This window comes from Tupaia chinensis, unplaced genomic scaffold (genome assembly GCF_000334495.1).
Source record: "Tupaia chinensis unplaced genomic scaffold, TupChi_1.0 Scaffold000256_1, whole genome shotgun sequence".
NCBI classification, from domain to species: domain Eukaryota; kingdom Metazoa; phylum Chordata; class Mammalia; order Scandentia; family Tupaiidae; genus Tupaia; species Tupaia belangeri.
The window spans coordinates 1718920-1742888 of record NW_006159736.1 but is presented as its reverse complement, the minus strand read 5'-3'; the positions used below and the strand labels follow the sequence as shown (position 1 = coordinate 1742888).

The window sequence follows — 23969 nt, the reverse complement described above, 5'->3', positions numbered from 1 at the left end:
AAATCTCTCTCAAAAAAAAAAAAAAAAAAAAGAAAAAAAAAAAAAAAGATGGTAAATGGTTTAGCCAGGATTCAAATCTAAGCATTTCATTTTTGTGGTTGTTCTCTTACCCACAACAGTTTCAGAAGTTTGAGACAGATAATGTAAGATGAGCATACCATGTCCATTGGCTTTAGCAGCTATGTGGGTTCTTTTACCATAGATAAGGGCAGAGACCAAAATGATGACCATGCTTGGAAGAGGGAGGTATTTATGAATGGCTACCCTTTTAAGTTACGTGGCTGACAAGATGGGAGAAGTAGGGCAGAATATAGAGGATGTATTAGGGAAAAGAGGACACACACGCACGTACACACACACACACACACGTATATACTATAGGACAGGAGATAAATAAGCTGAGCAGAAAGATCTAACCTAGAAGAGGAGGAGAGCTTGAAGATACTTTGAGAGAACCTTTGATAAATCAAGGTCTTTAGGAACTAAGGGTGAATGGTTGGAGAGTTTAGATGGAGGGATTAACTTTACTTAGGAGGAAGGAGAGATGCTGCTCCCACAGAGATGGAAGGAAGCACATATGAATGCAGAGGCTTGGGGCTGAAGAAGTCTGTGGGGTGGCCTCTGTTTTTCATAAATTGGCTGAAGCCATCTATTGAGAGAGAAGGGAAAAGTGCTACAGCAGGGCAGTTGGGGCAAATAGTGGAGATGGAGGCAGCTTTTCTAAAAAATGCGAAGGGAGGTGATTATGTGTCAGATCCAAGCTTCGAAATCACCTCTCTGTGCCTCAGTTTCCTCATCTTTAAAATGAGGATATAGAAATACTTAACACATAGTTCTTTTCTTGTTTTGTTAATACAAAAAATAATTAATTAAAAATGCTAAAACACTGCCTGGTACCCAGTAAGTAAGGGGTGCAAGACGTGTTTGCTTTTACTATTTCAAACTTGAATAAGGAATCGTTAGATTGGTAAGGGTCCAGTTGAAGTTAGAGGTCATGACTTTTTATATTTCAAATTCCCATAGTTGTATATTTTTTCTCAAGAGGTCCTAAATATTTTGGGAATGAACTGTGGAGTGTAACTGTAGATTAATTTAGAATACAGGTTTTGTAGTTGAAATGAAAAAAATTAAGGGTTGACATAAGAAGTGGTCGAAGTGGTAAGTGCCTTGAATGGGGGCTGGATATGTAAGAAAGTTGACAGGGGTTGATAGGAATAAAATAGTGGGTCAAATCCAGGAGGTTTTATTGAGATCAGTTCTCAGTTTTACTTTATTGGTAGGTTAAGTATGAAGTGATAATTATCCTGGAAAGTATATTAAGACTTTTTTTTTTTTAAAAGGTTTTTATCATAGGGCATGTGCACTTGCCAGAGAGACAGAGAGAAAGTGAGAAATCATCCCCACCATGGATGGCCATGCCACAGTCTGTTCTCCATTCTCCTCTCAGGATTTTGGGCACACACACACACACACACACACACACACACACACACGTGCAGTGTGAGTTTCAAGGCACCAGGTATGGGACTTGAACTGTAGTCCGCCATGTGGGAGTCCAGTGCCTTACCACCATGCTACCTGCTGGTCCCAAGAGATATGTTTTTAAAACTATACTTGACTATGGGCTTATGCTGACTCAATATTTGTTTATTCCTCTTATAACTGGAAAGCATTTATGTTATTCATTTCATTATTTTCAGGAAAATTTAGAAGACGAATATGAACCACGAAGAAGAGATCATATTTCTCATTTCATTTTGCGCCTTGCTTACTGCCAGTCGTAAGTATACATTTATACCCTCACAGTCGTCTCTGCTGTTTTGGGTTTTAAATTGGTACATAGAAATTTGACATGTTTTACTAAAGTGGAAAAACTCAAAATCAGGAACCAGTGGAGATGGGTAGAACACTGATGCAGTGAGTTGTTTGAAAGACTTGTTAACTAAAAGATAATGAGAAAGGATTTCATTAGGAAGAAGGACTTCTGATACTTTTCCAGGAAGAAAAGTGGTTGTAGTTATAAGAAACAACGAATCAAACACATACTTAGATTTGATAGAGGTTTTTAGAATTTGAGATGTAAAGCTGGCCTTGACTAACATAGGTCTGGTGTGTATATGTGGGCGTGCATGCCCCACATCCTGAAGGGACGGAGGGACGGAGGGATGGAGGAAGGACTGTGGCATGACCACACCTTAGTGGGAGTTGCATTTGCTCTTTCTTCCTATTTCTCGCTCTCTGGTGAGCACACATGCATTCTGGGAATGAAAAAAATTGAGATGTATGGGCCTATTATATAACGGGTATTTTTGGTTTGGAAGTTGGTTTCTTGTGAGTCAGTAGTGCCACCTAGAGGGAGAAGTTAGTTGATTTTCTTTAAACCCCTCCATTATTGATTTTGCCCAAATAATATAGTTTTAGCTGTCCCTTTTTATTAATAGGCTTAGCAAGTGAGAATCTTGTATTGCCTACTATCTCAAGATAATGGTTAAGTAATTGCTAGCTTTGGTCCAAAAACTTTTCTTTTCTAGAAAAACATATAGTTTTTTCAGTTTATATAGTAAATGAATTGCTGACAATCTGTGAATGTCACCTCAAAAGATATTGAAATCCTTTTTTACATTCAGGAGAGTAATCTTTTTATTTTCTTTAAGAGAGATTTTTGCTGTGGGGGTACGTGCACTTGTTAGAGATACAGAGAGAAAGAAAGCGAGAAATCCCCCCACCCCCCACCCCGGGGATGGCCATGCTACAATCCCTTCTCCTCCATTTTCCTCTTGGAATTTTGGGCACACACATGAGTGCACCTGGTGTGAGTTTCACATCACCAGATCTGGGGCTCTAGCTGCTCTTGGCCATGTGGGAATCTAGTGATGTAACTATCACACTGTCTGCTAGTCCTGGGTAATCATTTTATAAGAATGTTCATTATGCATTTGTCTTACAAATTAATATATTTTTATGTTAGCTTTTTAAATATTGAGGTATATTTGTGTATATTATGTTTTGTGAAATTATGAAGTGTAAAGCTATAGGCAAAATATACTTTGCAAAATTCATCTGATCTTATTTTATTTAGAGATAAAGTTATCTTTAAAACTTTGATGTTTAGGGGCCAGCAGGTGACATGGTAGTTAAGAGTGCTGGACTCCCACATGGCTGACTGCAGTTTGGTTCCTGGACCTGGCAGCTTGCTTTCTCAGTTTCCCTCTCTCTCTCTTACTTTGTCCCTCTCTGGTCAAATTAAAGTAAACAAATAAAGTTAAATTACTCTTCTAAAAAATATTTGATGTTTAGGGGCTAAAGGATTGTTTAGCAGTTATGTTGCTGGATTCCCTCATGGCTGACCGCGGTTTGAGTCCCAGACCTAGTGGCTTAGAACTCAAGCAGGGCACATGTGAGTGTGTACCCAACATCCTAAGAGAATGGAGGAAAAGGGATTGTGATGTGGCCATCCCCACAGGGGTGATGTCTCACTTTTCCTCTCACTGTCTCTGTCTCTCACCCCATGGTGAGTGCACTTTGCCCTAAGGCAAAAACCTTTATTAAAAAAAAAAATTGAAGTTTATTTTTTCTCGGTCTTTTGACTAAGATCAAATGGAGTAAGAAATTTGATATTGATAAAACCACCTCAGACCGAAAGAGTACCCCATTTTCTTTATTTTTTAAAGAATTATTTGTTTATTTAATTCCATTTGTTATTATTATTTTTTAATTTGACCAGAGAGAGACAGAGAGAGAGAGTGAAGGTGAGAAAGAAAGTCAACAGGTCTGGGACTTGAACTGTGGTTAGCTATGTGGGAATCTAGCACCTTTTACCATTATGCCACCTGCCAGCCCCAAGGGTACCCTATGTCCTAATGCCAGTGACTGTTTAGAAATTATATTAGATGTAGCGAACTTTTTTTTTTTTTTTTAATATTATTCAGTGACAGCACAGCTAGGCTTAAAATACTAAAAATTCAGTCCTTTTAATATATGTTTATTACACCCCTCTACCTTCTATGTAACATATTCCTGGAAGACTGTGGTGTGTAACATTCATAATCTCTTCATCATAATAGAGATAGTGTATTTTTTTAAATTATTATTTTATTTTATTCATTTTAATTTGACCAGAGAGAGAGAGTATGAAGGAGGGGAGGAGGGGGAGAGAGAGAAAGCTGCCAGGTCCAGTACTTGAACCACAGTTAGCCATGTGGGAGTCCAATGCCCTTAACCACCATGCCACCTGCTAGGCCCCAAGATATAGTATGCTTTTAACTGCTATTTGTGGATATCTTTCTTATGTTTGAATATTATTTGAGAAAACTTTCTTGGATTTAATAAGTAGTAGATTTTGGGACCAGTAGATGGCATAATGGTTATGTCACTGGATTTCCACATAGTCGACCATGGTTCGAGTCCCAGACCTGGTAGTATTAAAATCAACACTGAGTGCATGTATGTGCATGCCCAAAATTCCAAGAGGAGAATGGAGAAGAGATTGTAGCATAGCCGTTCCCCGGGGGGTGGGGGGGGTGATTTCTCATTTGGGGTTTTTCTCTCTGTGTCTCCAGCAAGTGTATGTGCCTTATAGCAAAAATCTCTCTCTCTTAAAAAAATTAGATTTTTTTCTTTAAAGACTGATTAATTTATTATTATTCTTCCTTTTGACGAGAGAAAGAGAGAGAGAAAGAGAGAGAGAGAGAGAGAGAGAGAGAAGCAAGTCTCCAGGTCCTGCACTTAAACCACGGTTGGCCATGTGGGAGTCTAGCACCTTAACTACCTTGGCACCTGCCAGCCATTCATACTTATAATTTCCCGTCTTCATTTCAGTGAAGACCTTAGACGCTGGTTCATTCAACAAGAAATGGATCTCCTTCGGTTTCGATTCAATATTTTACCCAAGGACAAAGTTCAAAATTTCTTAAAGGATAGCCATTTGCACTTTGTGGCTGTAAGTATATTTTTATAGTTATTTCTAATTGTTTTCACTATTTATTTTTCCTTTTCCTTAACTGCTGATATTAACATGTGGAATTACTTCTCTCTACATTCCTAACTATGTGCTTGAAAGAGTAACTAATAGCTTTGTACAAAAGTGAACTTTTCCTTCCTTTAAATAGAGGAAAAGGGGCTTATTCCATAGTAACAAAGACTCACATTTAGTTGCTTTATTAAATATGTGATTAAAAAAAATATGCCAGAGAGTAAGAATTAGAAAGTGAGGAAGCATCCTCATGGGGAATGATCATGCTGGAATCCCTTCTTCTCCACTTCTCCCTCCCTCTGGGATTTTCGCATACATTCACATGCATCTGGGATGTTTCTCAAGCTGCCTGTTCTGGGACTTGAACTGTGCGGTCAGCTATGTAGAAACTAACCACCTCAACCACCCTGCCATGGATGACTCTAAGGATGTGATTTATTAAAACACAAAAAAGTTACGTTTCTAAAAGTTCATCTTTAACCAAAATTGTATAGGCCAAAAATTTAAAGTCAATTTATTGAAGAAAATGGATAAATGATAGTTACTTATTTGTAGTAATGAAGTTTAGAGGGGGTACTACTTTAAAAATCAGTTGTTGGGAGACCTGCAGATGGTGCTTAATGGTTACATTGCTGGACTCCCATATAGTCAACTGTGGTTCAAGTCCTGGACCCAGTGGCTTAAAACTCATGCCAGGCACGTGGGGGTGTGTGCCCAAGATTAAGAGAGGAAATGGATTACGATGTGGCCACACCCCATTGGGGGTGATTTCTTGCTTTCTGTCTCTATCTGTCTCTGTCTCTCTGTTGAGCACATACACCTTAAAGCAAAAAAAAAAAACCTCTCTAAAAAAAATGGCAATGGCAGTTATTAGTAAAATCTGTATGTCTGGATAGTTTTAAAAAATAGCTGTGCAGACAAATTCAAGTGACTTACATATTGTGATTATATAAAAAAGCTGTCTTGGACATATTTAGTAGGCAAAAATATTGGGTATAGTAATAGAATTTATGTCTTTTAGGTAGGCCTATGGTACAGTGAAAAGGTAGAAAAATTCTGTTTTGAAATAGTTAGCGCATGGGACCAGCAGTTAGCATAATGGCTATGTCGCTGGACTCCCACGTAGTTGACCGTGGTTCAAGTCCCGGACCCTGTGGCTTAAACTCATGCAGGGCACATGTGCGTGCATGCCCAAGATCCCGAGAGGAGAATGGAGTAGAAGAGATTGCGGTGTGGCCACTCCCCTGGGGGGTGATTTCTCGCTTTCTGTCTCTCTCTGTCTTTCTGGTGAGCGCACGCATCCTATAGCAAAAACCTCTTCCCCCAAAAAAGAAAAAGATTTAGGGCAGTCAGAGGGTCGCAGAACTGTTTGAGACTCAGTTTTGGAGTTAGAATAATGGCTTGAGGAAATGTTGAAGTAGGTGAAGACATTCTGTCTGGAGGATGTACTCACTATAGCAAGGAACACTATGGGTGATGTGAGTTGGGGCATAGAGACTGAATGAAGGGAAGTGAACGAACATTTAGTGTCTTTTATGTGTCAGGGAGATACTTTTTATGATTTATTTCATTTGCCTTTTTTTTTTTTTTTTTTAATTTTTTGTCAGAGGATACATGTACTCACCAGAGAGAGAGAGAGAGGAAAAATGAGAAAGCATCCCCCTCTCTCCTCTCCCTACCCTCATGGGGCATGGTTCTACCTCAATCCCTTCTCTATTTCTTGGTACTTTTGGGATTATGGACACAAATGCACACATGCCTAGTGTGTTTTTCAGACTGCTGAGAGTGGGACTCAAGCCATGCAATTAGTCATGTGGGATCCTGCTGCCTTAACTACTGTGTTACCAGCTGGCCCTGATTGTCTTCTTCTAAGAGTCCTATGAGGTTCTAAATCCATCTACCAAGTGTCATTTGCAAGGCCTGTTATTTATTCCAGAGTGTCTCAACATATTGTTATGTATATATATATATGTATATATATATGTTTTGTAGAGAGATTTTTGCTATAGGGTGTGTGCGCTTGCTAGAGAGACAAAAAGACAGAAAGTGAGAAATCACCTCCCCCAGGGGGCTAGCTACGCCACGGTCTCTTCTCTCTTCTCTTGGAATTTTGGGGATGCACACACATGTGCCTGGTGTGAATTTTAAGCTCCTGTGTCTAGGACTCAAACCGTGGTCAACTACGTGGGTGTCCAGTGACATAACCATTATGTCATCTACTGGTCCTCTTGCCAACTGCTGGCCCAATATAATTCTTTTTTTTTTTTTTTTTTGTAAAAACAATTTTTTTGTAAGATAAATTTTTGCTATAGGGCATGTGCGCTCACACAAAGAGACAGAAAGGGAGAAATCACTCCCCAGGTGGGATGGCCATGTCACAATCCCTTCTCTCCCATTCTTCTCTCAGGATCTTGGGCACACATGCACATGTGCCTGGTGTGAGTTTTAAGCCACTGAGTCTGGGACCTAAACCATGTATGTAACTATTACGCCATCTGCTGGTCCCCTGTAATTCTATTTTATAATGACTTGTATGACTTTGTATGATTTCAGTCTTTTTACATATGCATCTTATTTAACGATCTAGCAATGGTCTATTTTAGAGAATATTTCCTGTGTACATTTGAAAAGTGTGATCTGTTGCTCTTGGTTAGAGTGTTCTATAGATACAGTCTGTTAGGTCTGGTTGATTTATAGTACTTCTCAAGTTTTCTATTTCCTTGTTTGACTTTTGTCCTTCTATCCATTATTGAAAGTGGGCTGTTGAAAATTGAATTGTTGGAGAATTATTTTTGTTATTGTTGAATTATTTCTGCCTTTAATTTTGCTTCCTTTATTTGGGGCTCTGTTGTTAGGTGTATAAATATTTATAATTGTTAAATCTTGTTGATGGATTGGCCCTTTTATCATCATGAAATGTTCCTCTTTATCTCTAGCAACTTTAAAAAAAAAATTTATCTGATATAATTATGGCCTTTTCAGATTTTCTTGTTTACTTTCTTCTTTGTGTTAAATATATTTTCTATCATACCATTTTAATTGTTTGCTGTTTTTTTTTTCCTGTGCTTTGAGTTGTTTTCTTTGTGGTTTCCCTTAGTTATGATTACCATTTAATCTAAAATAACCTAATTGGGATTAACATTAATTTAGTTTTAATAGTGTACAAAAAGTATGCTCTTATATGCTCTCTTCCCATTGTATTATTATGGTTATACAAATTGTATCTTTATTTATCAGCAGAAGTAAATTTTTCAAGTTCTAGGTTGCATAAAAATGGTTTATATTGTTATACTTGAGTGAAGTTTGCCTTGGTGTATGCTACCAGGTTGAAAATTTGAGATTTCTCATTTTCTTGAGAAACCGATTCCATTTTGATTTTCTATTCATTGTACCTAACTTTGTATACTTTGCCATGTCTTTTCTTTTTCTTTTTTTTTTTTTTTGAGAGGTTTTTTGCTATAGGGCGCGTGTGCTCGCCAGACAGACAGAGAGAGACATAGAGACAGAAAGCGAGAAATCACCCCCCAGGGGGGATGGTCACGCTGCAATCCCTTCTCCTCCATTTTCCTCTCGGGATCTTGGGCACGTACGCACACACGCCCGGCGTGAGTTTTAAGCCACCGGGTCTGGGACTCGAACCGCGGTCGACTATGTGGGAGTCCAGCAACATAGCCATTACGCTAACTGCTGGTTCCCTACTTTGCCATTTCTAACCCTCGCCTCTGGGATTCTGAAATTCCATAATGATGACTGAATTTAATTTTCATTTATTTGGTTGGAACTGGGTGGGTCCTTTTACTCTAAAACTTGCTTCTTCAATTTAGGAATTTTCTTTTTATTATTGTGTTGATAATTTGCTCCCTTTTGTTTTCTGTGTTCTTTCTTCATAAACTATTGTGGTTCTATCTTCTGGGTTGATTGTCTTATTTTCTTTTCTGTCCTGACATCCAGCCTTTATCTTTTTGTTTTATTTTCTGGTAAGTTTCTTTACCTTTTTTTTTATAAGAGAGATTTTTGCTATAGGATGTGTGTGCTCTCCAGAGAGACAGAAAACGAGGAATCATCTATGGGGGGATGGCCGTGCTGCAGTCCCTTTTCTTCTCTTCTCCTTTCGGGATCTTGGGCATGTACACACATGCACCCAGCATGAGTTTCAAGCTGCTGGGTCTTGGACTCAAACCACAGTTGACTACTTGGTATTTGGTATTTGTAGGTTTTTTTTTTTTTTTGGAGAGATTTTTCTCTGTAGGGCACGTGCGCTCGCCAGACAGACAGAGAGAGACATAGAGACAGAAAGCGAGAAATCACCCCCCAGGGGGGATGGTCACGCCGCAATCCCTTCTCCTCCATTCTCCTCTTGGGATCTTGGGCACGCACGCACACGCGCCCGGCGTGAGTTTTAAGCCACCGGGTTCGGGACACGAACCGCGGTCGACTACGTGGGAGTCCAGCGACATAGCCATTACGCTAACTGCTGGTTCCCACTACTTGGTAGTTAAGCGATGTAACCATTATGCCATCTGCTCATCCCTCTCTTGTTTTTAAAATTTTCTTCCATCTTTCCTCCTTTCCTCTTCCTACTCTCCCTCTTTCTTTCTCTTCCTTTGCTTTTTAAAAAAGTTGTTGTTGTTATTTAGTTTTTATTTCATAATCATAAACTTAACTTTGTAATTCAGCTAGATTTGTAGTCTAATAAGGAAAATATGGAACCCAAAAGACTGTAGTGAGAACACAGGTTACAGGACACAGTGAACAGATGGAGTGGAGGGGTGCTCTCCTGAGCTACAGATGGAATGGTCTGGTGGTAAAGAGAGAACACAAGTCAAATTCATTCGAGTTGTCCACAGTCAGCAATGGTGGTCTTCTTGGTGCTCTTGACATTCTTGGACTCAAAATGCTCTACAGCTTTCACGATATTCATGCCTTTTTTCACCTTGCCAAAGACTGTTTGCCATCCAACCACTCAGTGCAGATGAAAAATTGAGAACCATTTGTGTTGGGTCCAGCATTTGTCATGGACAAGATGCCAAGACCTGTGTTTCAGGATGAAGTTCTCATCATCGAACTTCTCCTCATAGATGGACTTGCTGCCAGTACTGTTAAGGTGTGTGAAGTGACTACTCTGGCACATAAACCCTGGAATAATTCTATGAAGGTGGAAACCAAGTCCTTTCTCAAAGCAGGAAAGTTTTCTGTGGTCTTTGGAACTTTGCCTGCCAGCAGTTTGAAAGAGACAGAGTTCAAGTGCTTGCTATTGACAGCAATGCTTAAGAACATGGTGGGGTTAACCATGACTCATGGTGGGCCAGCAGGTGTTTCGCGGTTGAGATGCTGGATTTCCCACCTGGCTGACTATGGTTCAAGTCCTGGACCTAGCATCTTGCTTTCTCTCTGCCCCCTCTCTCCCTCCTGTCTCCCTCTAGTGAATGCATATGAAAATAATAATAATAATAATAATAATAATAATAATAATAATAACAACAACATTAATAAAAATAAATAAAATAAATAATTCTTAAGGGGAAAAAAACCCCGAAACAATGGTCGATGGTGAGCGACCCGGGCGACTGTCTGCAAAGCTCTTCTCTGCTTCTTTTTAATTGCCAGAAAGAGAGAGGGGGAGAAAGAAATCCCCTAGTGGGGTGTGGTCATGATGATGCGATTCCTTCTCCATTTCTCCATCCTGTCAGGATTTGAGACACGCACATAACCACAGCTGGCATGTTTTTCAAGCCTCTAGGGCTGGGAAAGGAACTGTAATTGACCATGTAGAATCTGGCTCTCTTAACCACTGTGTTATAGGGTTGGCCCTCTCCTGTGTCAAATTTCTAGTAGCCCTTTCTGGTTCCTTTTATACCCTTCTGCTAGTTCTGCTTTGTTTCTTTTTTCTCTTTTCTTTGGAAGGTTATTAATTGTTCAGGTCCTTTCTTTTCTTACCTTTCATTTCCTTATTTAGTTCATCTGTTTAGATAGTCTTTCATGTTGAATGTTTTTCTCAAATGTTAAATGATTCTTGGCTATTTGTTTAAGATTGAGATTCTAAACAGTGCATTGAAAGATTGAGGCTTGTGTGGGTGCACAAGGCACTCATTGTTTGCTTCTGTTCAATCTCTTAAAACAGTGTGGTTTTTCAATTAGCCCAGCTAGAGTCAAGGTTTCAGAGCCGAAGCCTTCAGTCTCCTTCCACAGTGTCTTAATGCTGGCATTCTTTCTTTTTTTTTTTTTTTTTTTTGGAGAGGTTTTCGCTATAGGGCGCGTGCGCTCGCCAGTCAGACAGAGAGAGACAGAAAGCGAGAAATCACCCCCCAGGAGAGATGGTCACGCCGCAATCCCTTCTCCTCCATTCTCCTCTCGGGATCTTGGGCACACACGCACACGCACCTGGCATGAGTTTTAAGCCACCGGGTCCGGGATGCGAACCGTGGTCGACTATGTGGGAGTCCAATGACATAGCCATTACGCTAACTGCTGGTTCCCAATGCTGGCATTCTTATATCAGACAGCCAGGAGTACTGCTCACTTTTCCTATGGTTCATTTTATTTAGTCCCTTATTGTTTTTGCATTCCTTAATTTATATCGTTCATCTTCGGTACATAAATTTTTCTGGTGCTCCCTGAGGTCATATCTACTTTCTTCTTTTCCATGTTGCTTTCCCCAGGGATTTAGGCAATAGCATCCTCTTTTCTTCTTCATTTAGTTAACATACTTTCATACACTTTCCAAAATATGTTGACCTTCCTCTTCTGCTATTGTATTTGTCCTTAGTGGTTTATATTTTTATGTTTTATAATTTTTTTATTAGGTTTTGTGGGTAACAGCCTCAATGGCCTTGATAATTATAGTTTTAAGTATAGGAAACAATGTTAAAATTTTAGACTCTCCTTTATTAATAGTGGTTAACAGTTCAGTCTCTAGTGTTGTATTGTTGGCTTTGATTCTTCCCTCCAGCTCATATCAGTGTTGGGAAAGACTCCTTCATGGGTCTCTTGTGTTCCTACATGTTTTTTTGGTTATGCGAAAAATGCACGATCATGGTTACTCTTCACCTAGGCCATTTCTCACAACCTTTGTGAGATGTTTTTAGCAAGCACCTTTGAACATGAGGTGATATCTTCCTTGGCATTTCGAGAAAGGTTACTTACTGCTTGCTATAGAAGTTGTCTGGGCCAGCTTGGAAAGTACTCTGCCTGGCCTCTATGTTAACTAGTAATACTATCGAGGACATAGAAGCAGGAAATGTTTATAAATTGGAGAAGTTTGGAGTTGGTTAGATCAGTATGTTTTTATGCAATTAAAACAAAACCTGTTGGGGGCCTTTTTATTTTAGGAAATAGGAGTTTATGGGAAATACAGGCAAAATTATAACAAAAGTGGTGGCCATCATTGTCATGATTTTTAGTATTACCGTTTGCTATTATTTACTATAGCTTTTATTTATGTATGTCTATCTTGTTTCAATCTTCAGGTCATTTGATATGCATTGTAAAACTATATACACCAATGCAATATGTAGAAATATGGATAACATTAAAAGATTGATCAAAGGGAATAATTAATACCCACATTTGTACATCCCAGGGTGGTCTTACTCAGTTTCCAAAGGGAATAGTAGCTTTGGTTTCTTGTGACTGTTTTGATTTTTTTTAGTCCAGTGTTCTTGGGCTGGTTGGGGGTTGGTTTGGGTAGTTGGGGGTAGTTGGGATAGGGATAAAATTAGGGTAGTACTCCTAGAAGTTTTTCAGAATGTGGGTGGAGGTGTTTAGAGTGTGAGAAATATTGCGCCTTATGTTTCTGAGATATAAACTGTAGAATGTAAAGCTTGATGAAATGTTTGTGGCTGGAGGAGATTCATAGAAAATAGAGTGAGGAAGTGCTGTTGGAGGCCTGGAGGAAAAACCATTCTTGTGACAGAGTGCAGTCCCTTTCCTTTCAGAGACCTTTCCCCCTCTTCTTCTGGTACTCTGTCATGGCAGCTGTACTGGTCATTAGGTACTTAATCAGGTGCTTTTGATTAGTTTGCCTGAGGTCCCTGTAAGCTCCTCTGTGTCATTTTAGGCTTTCTTTTGTCATTTTATTAATTGCAATATGCATATTTTCCTCACTTCACTTAGAATATTTGCTTTGCATTTGAAAAGTATTATGACAAAACAGATCTCAGTGATGCATTTAGACTTGGGGCCCATGTTTTAGATCTGGAGCAAAAGTTGGGGAAAGATTATTAACACCTGTCATAAGAGGTGGTCTTCGATATTCAGTAGGACCAACTGCCCAAGCCAGGGAAGAAGGAAACAGTGTGGGGTATGGAACCATGGGGCCATTCTGTTTTCCATGTCACAGAAGCAGGATTGCTGGCACACACGTCTTAGCCTCCATGGACCTGAAATATTTGTGTACTGTGTTTGTGTGCATTTCTCTATCATTTCGGTTTCCTTAAAGACATAGTGACTTTTATGTTCATCTTCTATAAAATAAATATATTTTTATTGTAGGAGGAGATGTAATGTTATAATTAATTTGTATTCTGTTTGCTTTGATGGAGAAATATGTATAGAAAAAGGATCGTTAACTCTTTTGCATAGATTTTTTTTCTTTAATTTTTTGTTCAGTTTGCCATGGTGGATTTAATTTTATTGGATTAAAAATTTGGAAGGAGTGAATATGATGGGTTCTCAGATCTGGAACTCTCTTGTTTTACTTCTGACTTAGGCAGTGCATGATACTTTAACTTTTTGATCTATACTTGGGTTTCTTGTGGAAAGTGGATTTCCAATCTTTATGACATAGAACAGGAAGTCTTAATATGAAGTGTTCAAAAAGGAAAAATGGATATTTTTCATTCCTTGGCTTATATGTAAATAATCTGAATCTTTAATCTGAAAGTTCTAAGGATTGGAAATGAGTAAATATTGCTATCTATGAGAATGATTTGGATTTCTAAAGTTAATTGACTTAATTTTGGGTCACATTAAAGGTGAATGGGTAAGGTTAAATAGATTCTATTAAAGCTTCTTCAGTTGGCCAGTTAAGGAAAGGTCAGGCTTTAACAGCTGTCAGCCTCATAGACAGAGGGTTTCTCTGCTGTTGCAGTTCAAAGTCTGTCAGTAGCTTACTGGATGTTTGTAGAAACTTACTTAACATAATCAAAAAATAATCTTTTTATTTATTTGATTTGAATGCTAGTGGATCTAATGGCAGGATGCTTTTCATTAGAATAGTACACAATGGTGGGCCCAGTGAAGGTGAGCATCCTTAAAGATGTGGAAAATATTCTGTGTATCACAAATGAAATCTCCACTGCATATTAAAAAGAATGATGTTGTGCAGTTGCCATTTTTGTTAGAGAAGTGAGGATTCTTTTTTTTTTTTTTTGGAGAGGTTTTTGCTATAGGGCGTGTGCGCTCGCCAGACAGACAGAGAGAGATAGAAAGCGAGAAATCACCCCCCAGGGCGGATGGCCACGCGGCAATCCCTTCTCCTCCATTCTCCTCTTGGGATCTTGGGCACACACGCACACGTGCCTGGCGTGAGTTTTACGCCACCGGGTCTGGGATGCGAACCGCGGTCAACTACATGGGAGTCCAGTGACATAGCCATTACGCTAACTGCTGGTCCTGAGAAGTGAGGATTCTGAGGGAAGGCAAGTAAGGTTGGTAACCTCATTGCCTGGCTCACTGAAAGCAGAGCATGTGCAACCTTGACTTGTTTATTTTTGCTTTTAAAAAAAAAGATCCTGAACCTGGTATTAAAATGTTTCTCATCCCTTGTAGTTAGAGACTTTAATTTCTTCCATCTTAGAAATTACTTCATGTCAGTGTTGGCTTCTGAGTGAACATGAATTAAAGTTTAATTTGTCATTCATTATGGAAAATGTCAGTTATGAATTTATTAGGAACTTTTGGATGATTTTTCTCTAACATCGGAACATTGATTTTTTTCCATTGATTTAATGGTTTTATGTGTATAGAGTTTTAAATTAGTCTTGGTGTTTATTTGTCCATCAATCATTATTTATTAGATATTTGCAAGTTGGCCATAAGAGAGTCATAGTTTTCTGATCATTTTGGCTTTATTATATTGTTGTCATTGTTCTTTGGTATAGTTTGGGTTGTTGGAAATTTTCTGGACTGTGCATTCACCATTATGATCTACTCCATTATGATCTACTCCATTTCTTTTCTTTCCTTTTTTTTTCTTTTTTGCCATAGTGTGTGTGTGCCCTTGCTGAAGAGAGAGAAAGAGAGAGAGAGAGACAGACAGACAGACACACAGACACAGACAATTTGAGGGAATGTGAGAAAGCATTCCTCCAGGGGTATGGCTATGTTGTAATTCCTACTCCTCCATTCTCCTGGGATGTTGAGCATCCACACACACACATACCCCGCATGATTTACAAGCCACTGAGTCCAGGCTTCTAGCCGCTATCAGCCATGTGAGAATGCGATGATGCCACCACTACACTGTCTGCTGGCCCCAGTCTCTTCCATTTCTATTACTTAAAATTTGAAAATTCTCTTTACCTCATATTCATGACTCTCTTTATACCTATCCTCTGGGGTCTTAGATTACTTTAAGTCTGTTAATAAGTTGTCAAGTGATTTTAGTGTGGTGCCTGAAGATGGAGAGAGATGTGTACTTTCTACATCTTTTGACAGAATAAATTTCAGCTAATAAGGGATCCGGTAAGATAGCTGGGGCCTGACCCATAGATCTAAGGGTAGAGCAGGCCGGGAACACATGTGTTTGATGAGTTGGGAAACTTTTCACAGGGCCCTGACAAGTCATTGATTCTCGACCTTGGAGAAGAGAGATAAGATAACACATAAGATGCATACTACTCTCAATACTCTGTGTAGAAATTTCAGACCTAAAAGGAACCAAAAGGGAAAGAATTATCAGATGAAGGGTGTTAAATATTTATGACACTTGTTAAAGAGAGTAGGAAGGACTTTTTTCAAAGGTTGGAGTGGGGGACCGGATGGTAGGGAGTCCTTCAATAGGGTTTCATAGTAGAAGAAAGATAGACCTAACTCCAAATACAATAAGGAAAGTGGGGGATTTGTAGCCAAAGAACAAGGTTGGGAGGTGGGGGTTGGTGAATGGAAAATTACTAAGAGGAAGGGTAATTCTTTGCTAAATTGACCTAAAGCTTTAGCAGAAGGCAGACCTGGGTGATAAGATATTGAGGATGGTCAGACCGAGGGTAAGGGTCTAAAATGACTCAGTGGGATTCTTGCTAAAATTGAATAAGTGGGCCCTAGTCAAAAAGATGATTCAGGAGCCTGACTTGATTTATGTCAAGGAGAGATTCTTTGTCAAAGGTCAAACTTGCCTTCTAAATGGTCAAGTAAATTGTTTTATGTTCCAAGGCTGTTATGTAGAGAAGTCTGATGGTTCCAAGCCACAGTGCTCTCTGAGTGCTAAGTAAATGTTTGAATTACTTTCTAGATAAAATTCAAATTTCAGATGTAAAAGATTTGCCTGTGTTCTGTTTCATGAACACTAGACATCTTTAAGGTGAGCACAGCAACATGGAATATTTTTTTTCTTTCTCAGGGTTAAATATTTGGTGATAGATATATATGTTGTATATATGAAATGAGGTTTTTAAAAAATATTTATTTATAATCTTTTTTTTTTTTTTTTTTTTTTTTAATGTGGGCAGCGAGAGAGACACACACAGACAGCAAGCTGCCAGTCTGGGACTTGAACCGTAGTTAACCATGTGGGTGTTCAGCACCCCAACTATCATGCCACCTGCTGGCCCCTGAAAAATTTTTTTTTTTTTTTTTTTTTGCTATTGAACTGGATTTGAGGAATTGTGCTGGTTAGCAACTTCAACTTGTTTTGTATCTAAATAGGAAAATTTCTGACTTACCAGCTCCTTACAGCTTGTTAGAGCTGTATGCCTTTGACCTCTTTTCAGATGTTGTAGATGAAGGCATTAATATAGGGCTTCCTTTTTATAAGAACACTCTAAGGATAGAATACTTTTGTTCTCATAGTGATAGTGATTTTTTTTTTTTTTTTGAGAGGTTTTTGCTACAGGGTGCGTGTGCTTGCCAGAAAGACAGAGACAGAAAGCAAGAAATCACCCCCAGGGGGGATGGTCATGCTGCAATCCCTTCTCCTCCATTCTCCTCTCAGGATCTTGGGCATGCATACACACACGCACCTGACGCGAGTTTAAGCCACTGAAATGCAGTCGACTACGTGGGAGTCCAGCAACATAGCCATTACGCCAACTGCTGCATCAAGCTGCCGTCAGCCACGTTAAGAATGGCTACAAAATTAGATTGTGCTCATTATAAGATAGTTGAAACTTAGAGTCCCATGATAGTGATTTTTTTGCCTAGAGGGCACATGCACTAGCCAGAGAGAGACTGAGAGGGAGGAAAGAAAGCACCGTGTCTAAGGAATGGTGATGCTGTTACTTCTCCACCTCTCCCTCCTTTCAGGATTGCAGGCATGTACATGCACCTGGTGTGTTTCCTAAGCCACCGGGATCTTCGGCCATGTGGGATCCAGCTGCCTTGACCACCAGTCCATGGAGCTGGCCCTCTCCTAGTGGCTTCTGACATCAAATATAGAAGCCAACCTTGCATTTTATGTATATTTACTGGGCACCTGTAGTAAAATATTGATAAATCTTATATTTGGATTATAGGGAAAAGATTCATTGAGTTTTCTAGTTAATTGAGGCATAACCTTTTATGTGTATCATCAAAATACACCATGGCAGATGTTCTTTGGTGGCAATATTTTAGAGTTCACAGATTTTGGATTTTCCTTCTCAAGCTACAAAATTAGATTCTGCTCATTATAAGATAGTTTAAACTTAGAGATGCTGTGACTTCAAGTTGAATTACCCTTGAAGGATAAAATTAACATATGCAAAAAATTTCAAAAGTAACTTGTGAAAGTCATTTTTCTTTTTTGAAATTTTCATAGTGTTTGAATACAGAATTCCTTATATTTTCATTGTTGATAACTTTCATGTCTATGACTTTGCCCTTGGAAATAGGTTTCTAAGTTTCCTACATAGAGAGCTATGTCCTAATTGTCTTACCACTCACTTACCACTTACCACTCACACATAGAGAGCTATGTCCTAATTGTCTTACCATGTTTCACTCACGCACACACATATACTTAGATACTAAAATAATGAACTTAGTTTTACTGAATGTTGTCTTTAGTGTTAAAAATTGTCTATAGTTAAATATGTGAAGTGTTACACATATTTTCTGAAAGTGTTATGGAAAAGAATACTGAGCTTTTATGGAAAAGGATACTTAGCTTTTTCATGTATACTGGTACATTATTTTATCATTCTGTAATCTTCCTAACTGTTCCCTTTTTCCTCCAAGTTATCTCCCTGGCTTGGAGATACTTTGTGGCACATCCCAGCTGTTGATACTGGTTTGTCTTTGTTCCTGTTCATCTCTGGTCAAAGAATACTCTCCCCATTCCAGTGTCTCATGAAACTTTTGGGCAAGAGAATCCTTCTCTTACCTGTATTGGAGCTTGATAGCCAAATATATAACAGCTTCTTTTAGTTGATTCAAGAAGTAAGGCTTCTATATGAAGCCTACCGCCATGTTGGCCATGTGGGATCTGGTGCCTTCGCCACTATGCCACCTGCTGGCCTGGACTTTGTATTTTTTTTTTTTATAATTATTTAATCTTATTTATCCATTCATTTATTTTATTTTGACCAGAGATAGACAGACAGACAGACAGAAACACACACACACACACACACACCAACACACAGAGCACCAGGCATATTTTTCAATTTGCTCGCTTTAGGACTCAAACTGTGCAGTCAGCCATATGGTACCAGTCACCTTAACCACTCTGCCACCAACTGGACCAAGAGGCTACTTATTACTGATTAAATCTTAGTACTTGTTATTGGACTATTCAAGCTTTCTGTATCTTTGTGGTTCAACCTGAGTACGTTCAGAAAATATTCCATCTTTTCTTGATTTTCTAGCTTGTTAGCATGTAGAGGTTCAAATAATCCCTAATGACCTTTTGAATTTCTGTGATATTCTGTGGTAATATTCTTTTTTTCATTTTTGATTTCATGTATCTGAGTCTCCTATTTTTCTCAGTTAATCTAGCTGAAAGAGAGAGAGAGAGAGAGAGAGAGAGAGAGAGAGAAGAGAGTGTGCAAGCTGCCAGGTCCAGGACTTGAACCGTGGTCAGTCACAGGGAGTGTCCAGCACCTTAAACACCACACCACCTGCTGGTTCCCGGGACTTTGTATTTTTATGTGGACTTAAAACCAGAATAAAACTCAGCAGTATCTGATGGTAGGTTCTAGAGCATATTAAATATTAATAATGTTTTATAACTTAACACACTTTTTTTTGTCCACATAAAGTGGTTTATTGCTTTTAAAACAAAATTAAGTGCTTTCATAACATTTTTTTCTATAATACTATTTGGTTAGCTGACGAAGTAAGCACTTCATTGTAGAAAAACTTTCCAGAGGCAAGTGCCTGGGCTGGGTGGCACTTCTCAGGCTTTGCAGCTCCAGGGTGTCCCGCTGGACAGAGCTGTTGCCTAGAAGTGGAGCCTGCACTTGCTGCCAGTGTACTGGGTGTTGAGTCCGACCTCTTTGCCCTGTCGCCTGCAGCGCTCCTTCCCCAGCACCCGCTCTTGGCTCTTTCTCACCAACCCGCCCTCACGGTCCTATGAGGAACCCTCTCATCGGTAAAGTTGGACTCCCTGGCCTCAACCTCCTTCTGATTTTTATTCATCCTCTTTGGCACAAAGGTTGAAGGCCCGGCAAATAGACAGGTAAAACTTCTTTGCGTTGTTACTGTAGCGTAGTGTTCCACCATACTGCCAGTGTAGCCATCCCCGGTGGCCTTGGTTGTGATTAGTTCCAACTGCTCTGAGTTCTCAGGGTACAACTGCAGGACAGCTCTGCCTCCATGGGTGAGAACAGAATAAAGAAGAAAAAAACAATACATGTGCTTGGCAGGGATGTCAGATTTCTTGTTAGCATGGCAGAGCCACTGCACAGCAGAAATGCTGATACCACCATCGAAGGAGCCTGGTTTGAAGGGGATGCCCTGGCCCATGTCCCCAGAAGCAGATCTCCCTCTGTGTTTCGGTCTGAGACTGCATTGAGCGTGGCAGGGCTGATGTCAGTGCCCACCCAATCATGCCCATCATTAGAGAGTCTCTACTCAGCCCACTGCATCCAGTGTCTAATAGGTAACAGGCAGATAAGGAGATCCAGTGCTTGCCCAGCCATCTTGGTCTGGACATGAATCAAGTGTGAGTTGCGAATGTTCTTCCAGATTTCATTCTTGTCATAAAACAGCTCCAGAGGGCCACCGTGCGTGTTCCAGTCTCCAGCTGCAGGACAGCGTCCTCATGATTCTCCAGCACACCTGGACCACACATGTTTTTCCCTCATGTTTTTTTGTATGTCCTGATTGTTCCTGGATTATACTATCTTGTGAATGGAAGAATGTGGAAGATAATACTTTGCTTTGTTTCACATGTTTCTTTGAGTTGTTTGCCCTTTTGGAAAAGCTCGTTACTGGTGTGATATTTGATGCATGTATGTACACATGATACCAGTCTGCACTGGTAGAGGAAATATTCAGTTTTTCTTTATTTTTTAAAAGTATTTACTTGTTTATTTAATTCCATTTGTCATTATTATTATTTTTCAGTTTGACCAGAAAGAGAGACAGAAAGGGAAAGTGAGAAAGCAAGCCACCAGGTCTGCGACTTGAACCGTGGCCGGCCATGTGGGAATCCAGCGCCCCTAACCAGTACACCCACCACCTGATGTCCCTATTCAGTTTTTCTGCTAATAGATACAGTATCTAACTACTTGAACATAACCTTTTGTGCCTGACCCGTTATGTATGTCGATAATGATGTTTTTTAAAAAGAATTATTTAACTTTATTTATTTGTTCATTTATATATACATACATACCAAAGAGGGACAGAGTGAGAGTGAGGTGGGGGGAGTGAGAAAGCAAGCCACCAGATCCAGGACTTCAACCTTGGTTGGCCATGTGGGAGTCCAGAGCCCTTAACCACCTGATGGACCCTATGATGTTGTTTAAAATGATTTTGATTTTGTTTTTCTTCTATATTTTAGTTATAAAATTCTATTGATTTAAAAAAATTGGGCCTATCAAGTGACGCGGTGGTTAAGACAACTGGATCCCACATGGCTGACTGTGCAGTTTGAGATTCAGACCTGGTGTTTGGAAAATATACTGGATGTGTGTGTGTGTGTGTGTGTAGACCAAAAATCCTGAGAGAATAGAGAAGTCATTGTGTGCAGGTCATCTCCTGGGGGGGGTGATTTCTCACTTTGTCTCTGGCAAATGCTTATGCCTTCTAGCAAATTAAAAAAAAAATAAATTGTCTGCAAATAGATTAGATTATCTATGAATTTAATTTTTTGAATTATTTAATTTTATTTGTTATTATTTTAATTTGCTACAGAGCACATGTGCTCACCAGAAAGAGAGAGAGAGACAGAGAAAGGGATTGGGGGAAAGTGCGAAAGGAAGCTGCCAGGTCTGAAACTTGAACTGCAGTCAACCATGCAGGGATCCAACATCTTAACCACTACACTACCTACTAGACCTGAATTTTATTTTGCTGGAGTAAAATAGGTATTATATTTTAAATATTAAAATGTTTAAAGAAGGTAAATAATTGAGTCTTATAGGGTTGTGAACCACTAGTTTCATCCTAGGGATGGTCCTTCACTTTGTAGATGTCCAAACATGGTTCAGCATGGTCTTGCCTCCAGTGTTATTAGCATTGACTGTAGCACGTACCTTGTTTTTTTTCTTTTTGAAGATTCATTTCTGCCAATTCCATTTTTTTCTAAAACATTTTCTATTTTTTTTTTTTGTAGAAATATTGTTTACCTCACAAATACCAAAGTAGCTGTCATCCCAGACACATTGTTTTCATAAGTAAAGTTATATCTGGATGTTTTCTTTCTTTTTTTGTAAAAAGTAATCTTCTTAAATTAAACCCTCCATATCGCATAATTCCAGTACCTATAAGAGCTTGTGAGCACAACAAATGAAGGAAAGAGCCAAAACCAGTGTAACAATAATACTCCTTTGTAGTTCCCGACGTAAACAGAGTTCAAAGCTGTTCATCTATTGTGAATGCAGAGCTTCCAGAATCCCAGTGGAATAAGCCAAGCAATCTTGTCAGATTGGAGGGATTAAATCGGGCTGTCTGCTCACAGCTCTCCTTGTTTCCCTTGGCGATGTCTTCATAGAGCATATAGCAAAGGTGAAGTTTCTGGTCCTTAGATCATTTATGGAGTCCTAGGAATCATACATTTATGATTATGACGTGAAGTAGCTATTCTCGAGGATGCTAAGTAATTTGTCAGTATTCATTTGATGTATTTACATTTTAATTATGATGATCATGATAGTGTAAATAATACCTTTCAGCCATTGTCAGCCAATTAGAGAACTTTGCCTTTGGACCAGAGGACTTCCGAAGTTTCAGTCAGTCTGCAAGTCCTGGAGATAAACCTGAGGGAGGCGGAGGGATGACTTGGGATGGGGTTGGATGGGTAGGTTAGAGTATTCTCTTTCACTTGTTCCTTCGAGAAGGCTAAGTTGTGCTGGAGCCGTGTTCTGAGGACTAGCTGTTGATGGAGGAGCCTTGGTTCCTTCCTTTTTTCAGCAGCAGTATCCTGATCTTCTTTAGTGCAGTGTTTTTCTTGCTCTCTTCTCTAGTTTGAACTCATAGTTCCATTCTCTCTCTCTCTTTTAAAATTTGCTATAGGGCACATCACTTGCTGAAGATAAACACAGAGGAAACACGAGAAAGCATCCCCCAGGGGGATGACCACACCACAATTTGTTCTCCATTCTGTTGGAATTTTGGGCACGCACGTATGCAACCTCACCCAGCATTTTTCTTAAGGCAGTAGGTCCAGAACCTGAACTGTGCAGTCAGCTTTGGGAATCCAGCTATCCCAACCTCCATGCCAGAGGCAGGCCCATTGTCTCATTTTTTACTAACCAAAGTGTAACCAGTCCCACTTTAGAAGTCGCCTAGCTGTCATATACTCTGTTTATTTCATATTATTGTAATAATATCAAAGGAATACATTAATGTACAGGTACTCCTTACTTAATGACTGAGTTCTCTTCCTACAACTAGGTCATTAGGTGAATTGATTGGTAAGTGAGTGGCTTAAAGGTGATGTTTTGTGGTTTATCGTGGTGCCTTAGGATATGTGTTTTTCAATAGATAACACATGACACCACGCTAGACTAATATAATTCTATTCATACAAAAAGCATATGTTAGATAAGTGCTAGAAAGCAACAAGACACACCACAATACAAAACATAAATCTGGCATAGTAGTTTTTTATTCTGAATAATACTATGGGTGCTGAATAAAGTAGAAATTTATAAACAAAATATACAGTCTTGCATGATTGCAAATGCTTCGTGTAGTGAATACTAACTGACTGTGGGAATGAGACAGAGACTAGGAAAGGCGATTCCCAAGACTCGCAGACTGAGAAAGGGAATTCTCCACACTGGAGAAGTGGTTGTAAATTCAAGAGGTCATTAAATAGGCAGGTCATTAAGTGAGGAATGACTGTATTATCCATATTAATTTTGGTTTTGGTTTGACTTTTTCTTTTCCTAGCTTGGCCATAGAGTGTGTGCACTTGCTAGAGATAAACAAATGGTGGAGTAGAGAGAGAGAGAGAGAAAATGAGAAATTAACCCCCCTCGGGGGATGGCTACACTGTAGGCCCTTCTTTTTCATTCTCCTTTAGGGATTTTGAGCATGTACTCACATGTGCCTGGTGTGTTTTTCTAAGCCACTGGGTCTAGGACTCAAATGATACAGTCACTCATGTGAGAGCCAGCTACCTTAACCACCACACCAGCACCTGGCCTCTCTTTTTACATTTTTTTTTTTTTGAGGGATTTTTGTTACAGGG

At 39.4% G+C, this 23969-nt stretch overlaps 1 protein-coding gene and 1 pseudogene across 2 annotated transcripts in view; one reads left to right on the top strand and one right to left on the bottom strand.

Moving 5' to 3' along the window:
* The window catches only part of PRIM2 (DNA primase subunit 2), a 332833-nt gene that overhangs the window by 5633 nt on the left and 303231 nt on the right, over positions 1–23969 (top strand). For both annotated transcript variants that reach the window (XM_006149174.2, XM_027772133.1), the window contains exons 4-5: positions 1701–1780; positions 4819–4939. In XM_006149174.2, coding sequence (XP_006149236.1) covers positions 1701–1780; positions 4819–4939 — 201 coding nt within the window. The remainder of the gene's footprint in view (positions 1–1700; positions 1781–4818; positions 4940–23969) is intronic.
* LOC102470132 (putative 18S rRNA (guanine-N(7))-methyltransferase pseudogene) overlaps positions 19548–23969 on the bottom strand; it is a 25452-nt pseudogene continuing 21030 nt past the window's right edge.